Source organism: Miscanthus floridulus, chromosome 1, assembly GCF_019320115.1.
Source record: "Miscanthus floridulus cultivar M001 chromosome 1, ASM1932011v1, whole genome shotgun sequence".
In the NCBI taxonomy this organism is placed as follows: domain Eukaryota; kingdom Viridiplantae; phylum Streptophyta; class Magnoliopsida; order Poales; family Poaceae; genus Miscanthus; species Miscanthus floridulus.
Window position 1 is genome coordinate 69,380,983 of NC_089580.1, and position 14,735 is coordinate 69,395,717.

Consider the following 14,735-nt stretch of genomic DNA (forward strand, 5'->3'; position numbering starts at 1 on the left):
GGTGGTAAACCCTAGCCACTGTACCGACAGTCAACGCGACCGGACGCAGGCAGTTAGCGTCTGGTGCTTCTGGATCCAGCGTCCGGTCACTGGACCGATGCTGGCATCAGCTCTGTTCTCACTTCTATCTTCTCCACCCTTGCTCCAATGTGCCAACCACCAAGAATTTGCATCCGGCGCAATAGAAAATAGGCATTTCATTTTCCCGAAATCACCGAATCCTGCCGAGCTTGCGATACGAGTTTCACCCAAACCCATCTCAACCCTGCACACACCTTGTGCACATGTGTTAGCATATTTTCACAAATATTATCAAGGGTATTAGCACTCCACTAGATCCTAAATGCATATGCAATGAGTTAGAGCATCTAGTGGCACTTTGATAACCGCATTCCAATACGAGTTTCACCCCTCTTAATAGTACGGCTATCAAACCTAAATGTGATCACACTCTCTAAGTGTCTTGATCACCAAAACAAAATAGCTCCTATGGTTTATACCTTTGCCTTGAGCTTTTTGTTTTTCTCTTTCTTCATTTCAAGTTTAAGCCCTTGATCATCGCCATGCCATCACCATTGTCATGCTATGATCTTCATTAGCTTCTTCTACTTGAAGTGTGCTACCTATGTCATAATCACTTGATAAACTAGGTTAGCACTTAGGGTTTCATCAATTCACCAAAACCAAACTAGAGCTTTCAACGAGGATGAGCGAGGCGACGGCAGGGCGCTGGGGGATGAGGATAACGTGCGCTCTGGCGAGGATGAGCGAGTTGGGCTAGGGACAAGGACGATGCGCGCTCTAGCGAGGACGAGCGAGGCGCAGGGGCCGAGGATGAGCGATGTGAGCTCCCACGAGGATGGACGAGCGAGGCGCGCGCGGGCTGGCTGGAGAAGAAGCAAGCACATGCGCGTGATGAGGCGAGGCCGGGCGTGGTGCTACTGGATCGGATCTGGTGGAGATGATGAGGTGCGCAATGGGGCAGCTTGGTGGTTACTGGATCCAGTTGGAGAAGAAGGCGCGCTACGAGTTGAGGCAGAGACGACGACGAATGGCGGCGAAGATCGAAGCGAAGCGTGGCGGTGCGGCTGGTCCTAGATCGATTAGGCGGCGGAGACAGAGAGGAAGATAAGGGAAGGGCGCGGTTTATAAAGGGGGGACCTTTAGTCTCAGGTGAAGCCACGGCCCATGACTAAATGTCATTTAGTCCCAGGTGGTGGTTAGAACCGGCACTAAAGGTCTAACCTTTAGTCCCGAGTGCAGCCATGGCCCGGGAGTAAAGGGGATTTTTGGCGGGCCATAAAAACACAGCCCATCTTTCCTCCTGAGAGTAAAGGAGGGCTGCATTATTGTAAAATACAAAAAAATCCTAGACATGGTTTTGCATTATTGTACACAAGAAAAATCTATAACTAAACTCTTTTGTCTTACCATATAAATATTTAACATAATGTAAATAATAATCACAATTTCCACCATGCATAAATGTACTACTTAATTAAAATCATTAAAAGTATTGCTTTTCGACAGGAAATTAGTTTTCACATCTTATTAACATTGATCATTTGATTTTTCATCATGCATTCTCGACAGGAAATCCACCATCAAGCAAAAAATTTATTTAAACCATAAAAAATATGAAAACATGACAGAAAAATCTGAAGTCACAATTATTACATAAAAGGTCTAATACATCACCATATCAAGCGGGAACATCAATGGACTTCTTCTTGACGTATGTCCCTTTGTTATGATCGCGTCGTAACCATGGAGTGTCCTCATTATTTAGCAGGATGCTTGGGTCACTATTTACTGTGAAAGGCAAAATTCCGTCATTCTTTTCATAATCTTCTGACATGTCAGACCTGTCCTCGATTCCCACGATGTTTCCTTTTCTCTGAAAGAACTATGTGGCGCTTTGGCTCATTGTCTGAGTCATTGTCGTTGTTTTTCTCTTTCTTCGGTTTGGTAGACATGTCCTTCACATAGAACATCTTATTCACATCTTTGGCTAAGACGAATGGTTCGTCTCTGTACCCAAGATTGTTGAGGTCCACTATTGTCATTCCATACTGATGGTCCACTGTTACCCCACCTCCGGTCACCTTCACCCATTGGCACCAAAACAAAGGGACCTTAAAATAAGGTCCATAGTCTGGTTCTCATATCTCCTCTATGCGGCCATAATATGTTTCCTTATTCCTATTTGGGTCTATGGCATCTATGTGGACACCACTATTTTGGTTGGTGCTCCTTTTATCTTGAGCTATCATGTAAAATGTATTGCCATTTATCTCGTACCCCTTGAATGCCAGGATATGCCAAGATGGCTCCCTAGACAACAAGTACAGTTGCTCATCCAGACTCTTGTCACCCTGACATTGTTTTTGTAACCAACCGTCAAAAGTTTTCATGTGTCGACGCGTAATCCAGGCTTCAGTCCTCCTCAGGAATTTAGATCGTACAATGTCCTTGTGTACCTCGATATATGGATCCACCAAGGAGGAGTTTTGCAGAACTATGTAGTGTGCTTTATGGAAATAATCGTCCTCCTTGCCAATATATTCTTTCTTCCCTAGTGTTCCCTTTCCACTTAGTCTCCCCTCATGCCATGATTCAGGAACACCAATCGGGTCGAGGACAGGAATAAAATCAACGTAGAACTCAATGACCTCCTCTGTTCCGTAGCCCTTGGCGATGCTTCCTTCTAGGCAAGCACGATTGTGAATATATTTCTTCAGGACTCCCATGAACCTCTCAAAGGGGAACATGTTGTGTAGAAACACAGGACCAAGAACACTAATCTCTTTGATTAAGTGAACTAGGAGGTGCATCATAATATTAAAGAAGGATGACGGGAACACCAACTCAAAGCTAACAAAACATTGGACCACGTCATTCTATAGCTTTGCTAGATGCGTTGGATTGATTGCCTTCTGAGAAATTGCATTGAGGAATGCACATAGTTTCACGGTGGCTAATCGTACATCTGGAGGTAGAATCCCTCTCAATGCAACGGGAAGCAATTGCATCATAAGCATGTAGCAGTAATAAGACTTTAAGTTTAGGAATTTCTTCTCTGCCACATTTATTATCCCCTTTACATTCAAGGAGAAGCCAGATGAGACCTTGATGTTGTTTAGGCATTCAAACATGCTGTCCTTCTCTTCTTTGCTAAGAGTGTAGCTGGTAGGACTTAAGTACTTGCGTCCATCATCTACCTTCTCTAGATGCAAGTTTTCTCGTTCTTTCATATACTGCAGGTCATGTCTTGCTTCTACTGTGTCCTTAGCCTTCCCATACACACCCATGAAGCCTAGCAGGTTCACACAAAGATTATTCATCAGGTGCATCACGTCGATCATGCTGTGGACCTCTAGGACTTGCTAGTAGGGTAGCTCCCAAAATATGGACTTCTTCTTTCACATGGGTGCGTGTCCGTTAGCACCATTCAGAATAGGTTGGCTGTCAGGTCCCTTCCCAAAGACTACTTGTACATCCTTGACCATATTGAATACATCCTCACCACTACGGTTGTCAAGCTTTGTTCGGTGCTCTGCCTTACCTTTAAAATGCTTGCCTCTCCTTAGAGCGTGATTCAATGGAAGAAATCGACGATGGCCCATGTACAAGACCTTTCGACATTTTTTCAAAAATATACCTTCCATGTCATGAAAATAGTGCGTGCATGCATTATATCCCTCTATTGACTATCTTGAAAGATGCTAAGAGTACGTCCAATCATTGATTGTTATGAACACAATGCTCACTAGGTCCAAAGTGTTCCTGTTTGTACTCATCCCACACATGTACGCATCTGTGTTGCTCCACAAAGTATAAGCTCCTCAACTAATGGCCTTAGGTACACATCAATGTCGTTTCTAGGTTGCTTCGTGCCTTGGATGAGCACTGGCATCGTAATAAACCTTTCACTTCATGCATAGCCATGGAGGAAGGTTGTAGATACATGGAGTAACAGGCCAAGTGCTATGACTGTTGCTCTACTCCCCGAAAGGATTCATGCCATCCGTACTTAAAGCAAACCTTAAGTTTTTTGTTGTCATCTGTAACTTTGAGAATTCTCTATCGATTGCTCTCCACTGGGACCCATCAGCAGGGTTGTCTCAACATATCATCTACCTTACAGTCTTCTTTGTGCCATCGTAGCAACTTTGCATGCTCTTTGTTTCTGAACAAACGTTTCAAGCGTGGTATTATAGGAGCATACCACATCACCTTGGTAGGGATTCTCTTCCTAGGACATTCACTGTCGCCCTCAACATCACTAGGGTCATCTCACCTAATCTTATACCGCAATGCACGACATATTAGGCATGCATCCAAATTCTCGTACTCGTCGCGGTAGAGGATGCAATCATTAGGACATGCATGTATCTTCTGGATTTCTAATCCCAGAGGGCAAACGACATGTTTTGTTGCATATGTAGTGGTGGGCAATTTGTTTGCCTTTGGAAGCATCTTCTTTGCGATAGTCAGTAACTCCCCAAATCCCTTATCGAATACACCATTCTTTGCCTTCTATTACAACAATTCAAGTGTGGTACCCAACTTTTTTTGCCCCTCTTCGCAAGTCGGGTATAGCAATTTCTTGTGATCCTTTAGCATGCGCTCGAACTTGATTTTCTCTTTTTTACTTTGCATTCTCTGTGTGCATCACGGATGGCCTAACCAAGATCATCAGTGGGCTCATCTTCTGCCACTACCTCTTCTTCAGCCGCTACCTCTTCTTCAACTTCCGCCATTGCAGTATCATCAAAGGCACCGTATTCAACAAAACCACCAATAATAATATTGTCATCATCCTCTTCTTCTTTTTCATCTTCTTCTATTATAACACATCTTTCTCCTGTGCTTAGTCCAACAAATATAGTTTGGCATGAAACCCGATGTAAATAGGTGTTCGTAAAGGATCCTTGAGCAAGAATAATCATTCTCATTCTTACATAGAACACATGGGCAGCACATGAAACCATTCCACGTGTTTGCCTTGGCCACATTTATGAATTCATGCACACCCCTAACGAACACTGGGGAGCGGCGGTCCGCGTTGTACATCCATTGTCGGTTCATCTGCATTACATGACGTACACCACATCAAAAACTTGTAATAACCCATCTTATACAACATGCATGATTAGTAGTTAATTAAAAGATCCAAAATATCCATCAATCAACATGATTAATTAATATTCTATACCACACAGCTGTTTCACGTACTCTCGAACATTAATTTATTAAATCCTTGATACAATGTAGACAATCCCAAATAGCACTAAACAAACTAAACATACAATGCACTTCAGCAGAATAAGGATTTCACAACCAATTCCAACTAAAACAGACAGATCATTCTTCTACTGGTTCATTGTCTCATCATACAAAGGTGCACTCTCATCAGTAGCCTCAGTTGCCTTTGCAAGAGATTTTTGGACGTGCTCAACATACTCTTCCTCCCAGTACCAACCGTCACATGATCCAATGCAATCCCACTAAAATTACAATAATAAATTAAGAACTTTAATCAAAATCATCACGAAAAATAGCTACAAACCATAACAAAACATCACAAAAAACTTACTTCACGATCCGGACACGTGTAGAAGATGCGCCCTTGGTTGGAACCCTTCTTCTTCACCCTGTACTCCCTCACAGTCTTTTACCCACACTTGTTGCACGCAATGAGAGAGAGGTCCGGCCTCAGTCGCTTAGGGACCCCATGCGAGACAATGGACCTAGAAGCAGTCGCCATCTACGACTATCTATACTCATTTTCATCAACTATTATAAATTTCTAATTTTGTGAACCATAAAATTAAATGAGCTATATACTAAAAAACCTTATATTTCTCTATTTCTAAACCATCATGAAATGAGGCAATGAAAGGTGCATACTAGTTTTGATGAGCTACTATAAGATTCCTTCATCTACATATGCAAACTATCAAGTGATTTTGAGCTCAAATGGCATATCAATAAAAAAATATCCACCATTATTCCCAATCTAGAAAACCAAAATTTTTCTATTTCTAGACCATGAAATGAGGCAATAAAAGGTGCATACTAGTTTTGATGAACTACTATAAGCTTCCTTCATCTTCATATTCAAACTATCAAGTGATTTTGAGCTCAAATGGTATATAAATAAAAAAAATCCACCATCATTCCCAATTAAAAAACCACAAATTTCTCTATTTCTAGACCACGAAATGAGCCATGCTAGTGATGAAACATGGGAGGATAAAGTTGATAACCTTTAGAACCGAAGAATGGATGAAGGAATGAAGTCTTCACCAATCCCACAAGCATGAACTCCTTCCACGAGTAAGAACAGAGAGCAGGTAGAGAGCTTGAAATAGCTCAGGCTAGGGGAGGAAGAAGGAGGAAGTATATAGCCCGGAACATGTAGTCCTGGTTTGTGGTATAAACCCAGACTACAGGTAGAATTCTAGTTTCTATTGGAGCCACCAACCGAGATTAAAGGTTTAGTCACGGCTGGTAGCTCCAACCAGAACTGAAGGGTGACCTTTAGTCCCGGTTTGAGCCACCAACCGGGACTAAAGGCCCCCTCCTGCTTTCCTTCTGCAAAAGCTACGCCTCTAGCCGTTGGACAGGAAACTTTAGTTTCGGTTGGTAGCTCTAATCGGAACTAATCCTATCTTTAGTCCTGTGCCCAAAAATAATTGATACTAAAGTCTAGAACCAAAAGTGTGTTCTATAATAGGATGTCCGTTATCTCTACTCATGTTATCACGTACACACTAGCCGCGTACACACGCACGCTAACCACGTACACAGTATAATCACATACACATGCAAATCCTACCACATGCAAAATCAAGTGTATAAAGTTACATACAAAATTATATGGTAATCAAAATATATCAAGTATAAAGTTATAAAATAAAAAAACATTTACTATATATCAAGCATGCATCAAACAAATAAAGAAAAAAAGATTTTTTATATCTAAAACTTTCCTTATTTATCCTATTTTATAAAATAAAAAATAAAAAAAATACATTTCATCTTTTAGGTGATCTTGACCATTCGATCGAAAGAAATGAACGGCTCACAGTTAGCAAAGCCCTATAACAAAAGCTTATGTCGTACAAAAATAGAATGACATATAATTTGGAACGGATGAAGTATTATTTAACTAGTGGTCCTTTGATTTGCTTCATTTCCTGTAACTATCTTGTCCTTGCTTATATGCACCGAGGTTCTAAATCTCCAGCTATAGCTGCCGCTATCTCCGTCAATAGCTGTTTGGATCGGAGGAGGATTTAGTTTTTTTTTTCAATATACAATTTAGCTATTAGCAGTCACTATAACCAGCTATTTGCTGTTTCACTTGTTAGATCGCTAAATGCCTTTACCGGTGATTTAAAACACCGATAATGTACCCTTATTGGATTGGCTTACCACCGTGGGCTTTCCTCTAAAGACCCCTCCTGATCTTGGATTACCCTTCACCACCGTGCGTTTGAAACAAAGGATTTTTGAAGAAAAATTGTAGGAATCTAAAAATAAAGGAAATGAACTAAACTGGACCGTTTGGAACACAAGAAAGTATCAATTCCTTTCCTCTGTTTTACTGTAGCCAGGTGCACATTTCAAAGGAAATAACTCAGATCTCTTGGTTTCCTTTCCTTTGCGAGGTCCAATGCAGCGCTCGTGAAGAAGACAGGAAAAAAGGAGGGTAAAGCAGCATGTCAGGATGTCAGTGACTCACGTTCCAGCTATAGCAAGTGAAGTTACATGCCTTTTTTTTTTTGCCCTTTGTTGTCCATCAAAGATTCCTATAATTCTATGTTTTTTTCCTATCCTCTATTTTATCATCTCATCCTCATCCTATTCCTATATTTTTTCTTTTTCCTATGTTTTTAATTCCTCCGTTCCAAACAAGCCCTAAAACTCTAATGTCACTTTGATTTATATAAGAATTAAAGGAAGAATTAGATGTCGAGAGAATTCCTTATTTGACACTGGAAAAAATGAGTCGTTCCTTTCTTGGCTCTGAAATTTGCTTCGTTCCCTATTTGACACTCACATCAATTTTCATCCCTAATTTGACACTACCGTTAAATCCGTTAGCTGACGGTGTTAACTGGCTGTTAAAAAGACGTTTTTGCTCCTAGAAAAAAAAAGCGACGAAGCAAATTTGAGAGAAAAAAAAAACTACGTCCGCCTCTGATACATGCGCCCAGCTGCAAAAAAAAGGCGCAGGTTTTTTTTCCTCTCAAATTTGCTTCGCCGCTTTTTTTTCTAGGGCAAAAACGTCTTTTTAACAGCCAGTTAACACCGTTAGCTAACGGATTTGACGGTAGTGTCAAATTAGGGATGAAAGTTGAAGTGAGTGTTAAATAGGGAACGAAGAAAATTTCAGAAAAAAAAACGACTCATTTTCTCATTATCAAATAAAGAATTCTCTGATAATATATCGGTCCCGCTACTAGCAAAGCAAGACAACATACACCTAGCTCAGTTGCCTACTTCTTGTCGTGCCCCGTCGCTTCCAATCGTTTTCCGAGAGCGAGAAGTCAGTTAATCCCAGATCTGATTAGTAATGTATAAAAATTAATTTATTATACTTGATAAGTAGTGTTAGATTAATTAATTATTATGAAATCTGTTACAGTACCAAGTAGTGGTGGCCGACCGATGCGATACCTGTCCATCGTCAGTCGTGTCACACCTGCGCGTGCGTTCTCTGTCTGTTGCCTTTCGCGTGCGGTATATATAGTTGTTCTTGTTAGCCACATCGACCATCACACTGCTCCCTCCGTCCCAGAATATCAGTCACTTTCGTTTTCCGAAAAATAATTTTAATAAAATATATATTAAAAAATATTAATATTTATGATACATAATTGATATCATCGGAAAGATCTTTGAATCTAGTTTTTTAATAAATTTATTTAGAGATATAAATATTGCTAGTATTTTCTATAAATCAAGTCAAACTTGTAGCACGAAAATCGAAAACGACAAATAAATTAGGACAGAGAGAGTAGTTCTCACAACTGACACGGCAACCGGCCGGACAGACATGTATATGAGGCTCCTGACCTGTCGGCCGGCAGCTGGCGTTGCGCTTCACGCTCTCTGGCCTCTCCACCTCTTGTGGTGGCTGGCCGGGCCGGAGACGGACGCCACCGAACAAGGAGTAGCCGAGTAGTAGGTAGGAGATCGGATCACGGCCGGCCGCTGGCAGGCGGCAGGTATTCAGACGACTGCAGCAGGGTGCGGTGTGGCCGGCCGGGCGGCCGGGCATCAGACCATGGCAGAGCAACCGAGCGAGTAAAATACTGGGCGAGCTGTGGATGGTGTTCATCGGGCGGCCGCACCAGGTCCGGTCCGATTATTATTCCAGTCGGTCGAACCGCAGCCAGACATGTAAACTTTCCACCGTCTGACCGTCCCATAATCGAAGCAAGCAACTAGAGCATCCGCATCACGGCCTATCTATCTATCTATTCTCTCATCACATCTCACAAAACAAAAAGGGCCACCGTACCCACCCAACAAAGAGAGAGAGAGAGAGAGAGAGAGAGAGAGAGAGAGACTATACTGCGGCCTGGATTTTATCTGAAAGCTGGCCAAACAATTGGTAAACAACACGTGCACATTCATCCCATCCTCTGGCTCGCAGTCGGCACTCGGCACTCGGCAGTCCTATCATCATGACGAGTATTTGCTCATGAAGACAAACCAATATCATCATCTTGTTGGCAGTAGAGTTTTTTTCTTCTTCTTCTTCAAATTCAATTACCAATACCGACGTCACTGTCCTACAAGAACCTGTGCGGCATATATGAGGAAGAAAAGATTGCGCGTCACCGCCGGCCTCCCTGGCTTTGGTCGAATCTAAAGGAGAAACACCATAACGGCCCTGTCCAACAAAGATTGAGATGGCCAGGCACGGCCCAATGCGGAGCCTGGCACACATACGCATACGCATACGCCAGTGCTGAGCTTCAACATCTGCAAATGAAGTTTCAATGAAGGATCGGTGAAAGCTGGCCTGATTCAGAATGGAGGAAACTCCACACGAATTTCTCATGTTCCCGCGTTCCAATAAGGGCTTAAAATGATTCTAAAAAAAGGGTTTAAAATGGCCGTTCCCCAGAAATCATTATTGCACCATGCTGGACCAAACTTACTACGCAGGCCATGTTATTTATGCACTTATACTTGAGCACCAACACCCCGACTCAATCCACACATTTCCCAGACTTCACATTGGCAGCACAGCTATGATATTTATGCACTTATACTTGAGCACCAACACCCCGACTCAATCCAAACATTTCCCAGACTTTCACCTTGGCAGCACAGCTACTAAATGTCAGACCCAACTAAAAAACAAAACAAACAAACTCAAGCAGAGATTGATTTGAATGCAAATGCCTGTGCTATGCTATGTATTTCCATGACACTTGTTCATGAGATTTTTGCACATATGTCACCAGAAATTTATGTCTCTGGTTCATTTTACATACATGTCAGGTTAGATTCCAGTGGATAAATTGTGGAAGCAAGAGCGCTCCTTGTCGTAATCACTGCCATCGGCACCTCACCATTCCTGAAGTATCCATCAGCCAACTTATACCAAGTATTAGCGCCAGATTTCCCTAAACTTGTACCGCTGTGTCATCCCGGTCCCTAAACTTGCAAATCAACCGTTTAGATCCTCAAACTTATTCATCTATGTCATCTCGGTCCCTAAACTTGTTCGGTTGTGTCATCTCGGTCCCTAAACATGCAAATCGACCGTTTAGGTCCTCAAACTTGTTCAGTTGTGTCATCCCGGTCCCTAAACTTGGTTTTGAGTCTCATCTGGGTCAAAACAGGGTGATCTAAATACTTTATATCAAAAAATAATTTATAACGTTTACATATGAACTCGAATGAAGACAAACTTTATATCAAAATTGAAGCCCTCAACGCGATCTACGACTTTGTAGTTGAAAAGTTTTTGAATTAAAACTGTTTATGGTTCCAAAATATTATTGTATGTTTATAGATTTTGAAATTCAAAATTTAAGATTAAATTTTGGGACAATAAATCACTTCAAACAAAAAACTTTTCAACTACAAAGTTGTAGATCATATTGAGAACTATAACTTTTATATAGACCATATCAATATCCAAGATTGTTTGATAATTTTAAATTTCAAATTTCAAATTTCAAGATTTTGAAATTGGAAATTTAAAATTATCAAACAATCTTGGATATTGATATGGTATATATGAAAGTTATAGTTCTCAATACGATCTACAACTTTGTAGTTGAAAAGTTTTTTGTTTGAAGTGCTTTAGTGTCCCAAAATTTAATTTTAAATTTTAAATTTCAAAATCTATAAACATACAGTAATATTTTGGGACCCTAAACAGTTTTAATTCAAAAACTTTTCAACTACAAAGTCGTAGATCGCGTCGAGGGCTTCAATTTTGATATAAAGTTTGTCTTCATTCGAGTTCATATGTAAATGTCATGAATTATGTTTTGATATAAAGTATTTAGATCACCCTGTTTTGACTCAGATGAGACTCAAAATCAAGTTTAGGGACCGGGATGACACAACTGAACAAGTTTGAGGACCTAAACGGTCGATTTACAAGTTTAGGGACCGGGATGACACAGCCGAACAAGTTTAGGGACCGAGATAACACAGATGAACAAGTTTAAGGACCTAAACGGTCGATTTGCAAGTTTAGGGACCGGGATGACACAGCGGTACAAGTTTAGGGACCGCTGGTGCACTTTACTCATTCTAAAAAAAGGGTTTAAAATGGCCGTTCCCCAGAAATCATTATTGCACCATGCTGGACCAAACTTACTACGCAGGCCATGTTATTTATGCACTTATACTTGAGCACCAACACCCCGACTCAATTCACACATTTCCCAGACTTCACATTGGCAGCACAACTATGATATTTATGCACTTATACTTGAGCACCAACACCCCGACTCAATCCAAACATTTCCCAGACTTTCACCTTGGCAGCACAGCTACTAAATGTCAGACTCAACTAAAAAACAAAACAAACAAACTCAAGCAGAGATTGATTAGAATGCAAATGCCTGTGCTATGCTATGTATTTCCATGACACTTGTTCATGAGATTTTTGCACATATGTCACCAGAAATTTATGTCTCTGGTTCATTTTACATACATGTCAGGTTAGATTCCAGTGGATAAATTGTGGAAGCAAGTGCACTCCTTGTCGTAATCACTGCCATCGGCACCTCACCATTCCTGAAGTATCCATCAGCCAACTTATACCAAGTATTAGCGCCAGATTTCCTCCCCGTCTTTATGGGATCATCTAACAAGAGCTACTGGTTTCTTTACAAGACTCTGCCGCAAGCATTCATCACTAATTTGAAACCACAAAAGAAAAGAGTCACTGTTTCCCACTCTTTCAATGCTTTCTCAACCCTATCACTCACAACACCACTGTCATGTGAGGCCATCACATACAAGAAAGGATTGTGCTGTTTTATGTAAGCAGTGGCCATGTGTCAAACTAACAAGAAGAGCTCAAGAACAAAGAAGGAACAAATGAACAGAGGAAAGGGATTATTTAGTGATCGGCAACGGGTGCATATCTACTTACATTCTCCTGCGAGGATTCTTTCTGTGTCTTCATCAACCTCAAGGCTATCTTTCTTCATACGCTCGAGCAAATCGGACACCGGCTTTCCCGCACGGACATAGGTCTTCAGTAAACAATGGTAAACATCCCTAGTCAAAGGATCCAGCTTCTGTAGCATACTCGCCATCTCCTCAGCTGCTTCTACATCCTTCTGATTCATAAAGTGCTCCAGGCTCATTAGCACATTTGTGAGGTCAGGTTTCCATGGAGGAGTCGCAGAATCAAGGGCCTTCCTTGTCATGTCCACTGCTTTTGGTACTTCACCAGTTTTAAAAAACCCACCAGCCAACTTATACCAAGTATTAGCGTAAGGTGTCCTCCCTTTCTTGATGGTGTCATCCACAAGAGCTACTGCCTTCTCCACAAGACCGTCTCTGCAATAAGCATCAACCATCAAGTTGATTAATCTGAAATCATGATAACGAAGACACACCGTTTCCCACTCTTTCAATGTTGCTTCTGCCCCATCAATGTCGTTCATCTTGAGTAATGCACTTATCCTCGACAAGTACATTGTGTTGGATGCTGGCACTTTGGATTTGTAGACACTCCAAATGCGTCCAACCTCAGGATACATCCCCAGATCAGTATAGGTCTTGAGTAAGAAAGCGTATGCGATCCTACTACTCTTTGGAGATATCCGCCTCTCGGCTTCTAGAAGAGCCATGACAGCCCTCACCTGCATCCCAGATTTCATGAACAAGATCGCTGCCAAAGCATGTCCATGCCAACTCACAAGCTTCTCATATGGATTGGCCTTGTCGAGCACCTTACCAACCCCCTCGACATCTTCAGCAGCAATGTACGCAGCTAACATACTCTCCACACTAAACGTATCAGGTTTCACACCTTTCTCTTCCATGTCCTGGAACATGGCGTGCACCCTTTCAAGCTGCCCGGTCTCTAAGTAAAGCTTCATCATCGAAGTGTATGCAAAAGAACTCTTCATCCCCATCTCCTGCATCTTCGCGAAGTGCTCCTCAGCCTTGTCGACAGCCTTCGCCTCCACATAACATTTCAGGAGGGAGCCGTAGCACTGCGGCTTCCTCAGCTGCTTCGGTACCATGCCGAAGTACTCGACAGCTTTCTCAAGGCTGTGCACCTTGCTGATTAGGTCCAGCCGGTACGCGACGTCACCGGCCGACAGGTGGAGGTGCCTCCGGTCGGTCATCCAGAACGACAGCTGCAAGAACGCAACGAATCGCCTGACTCAGCGAGCGGAATGTGCATGGAAAATGAGCAAGGATCTAAAAAAAAAGGAATTCGAGGGGCAGGTTTAGGGGGAGGAGGGTTTGCCTGGGACCTCGAGTGCATGGGCGAAGCGGCGGAGGCCGACGAGCTTCTTGACGATGGCCTGGATGACGAACTTCTTGACGGTATGGCCTTCTTGATCCCATTGCTTCAGGACGGGGGATAGCGGGATGGATGGGCGCCCGACATTCATGATGCGGCGGTACAGGTCATCCGGCAGAGGTTGCCGCAGGGTCGGGGACATGGAGATGGAGGGGGAGGGAGAGGCGGCGGCGGCACCCTCGGCAGCCGTGGAGAAGCAGCGGAGGAGAAGCCGGTACATGGTGGCGCGGCGCTCCGGCGGCTCTGTGCGGGCCGCTACAGTGCGAGGGTTTCGGGGGAAGGGGAAGAAGGGAAGCTGACGAGAATTGGGCCGAAATGGCCAAAAGCCCAAAGGACCCACGGGCTACGGCAAAGCCAGCGCCAAGCCGCCAACGGCCACGCCATTCGCCATGGCTTCTCTCTTCGCCGCGACGCGCCGCCTGCTCAGCCTTGGCCGCCGCGGAGGACTCCTCCCCGTGCCCCCCTCTCGCGCCGTTGCCACCTCGTCTCGCAGCAACAGCGCGGAGGAGCGACCGCTGCCGGCGCGGCCGCAGAGCCTGCAGTCCACGCTGTGGCCGCTGGGCCACCCGGGCACACTCCTTGTGCCGGAGATCGAACTGTGGGCGGCGCGGCCCAGAAACCGCCTCCGAGCCGTTGAGCTCCAACGCATCGTCAGGGAGCTCCGCAAGCGCCGCCGCCACCGCCAGGCCCTCGA

At 43.3% G+C, this 14,735-nt stretch overlaps 1 protein-coding gene across 1 annotated transcript; it reads right to left on the reverse strand.

The window, feature by feature from the left end:
- Nucleotides 1–12,118: 12,118 nt before the first annotated feature.
- Nucleotides 12,119–14,727, reverse strand: LOC136486621 (pentatricopeptide repeat-containing protein At2g20710, mitochondrial-like). Its single transcript, XM_066483571.1, has 3 exons — nt 13,992–14,727; nt 12,650–13,871; nt 12,119–12,527 (listed from the first exon to the last, which is right to left on the reverse strand). The coding sequence occupies exons 1-3, from the start codon at nt 14,259–14,261 to the stop codon at nt 12,493–12,495; spliced, it is 1,527 nt and encodes a 508-aa protein (XP_066339668.1). The 5' UTR covers nt 14,262–14,727; the 3' UTR covers nt 12,119–12,492.
- Nucleotides 14,728–14,735: the final 8 nt, after the last annotated feature.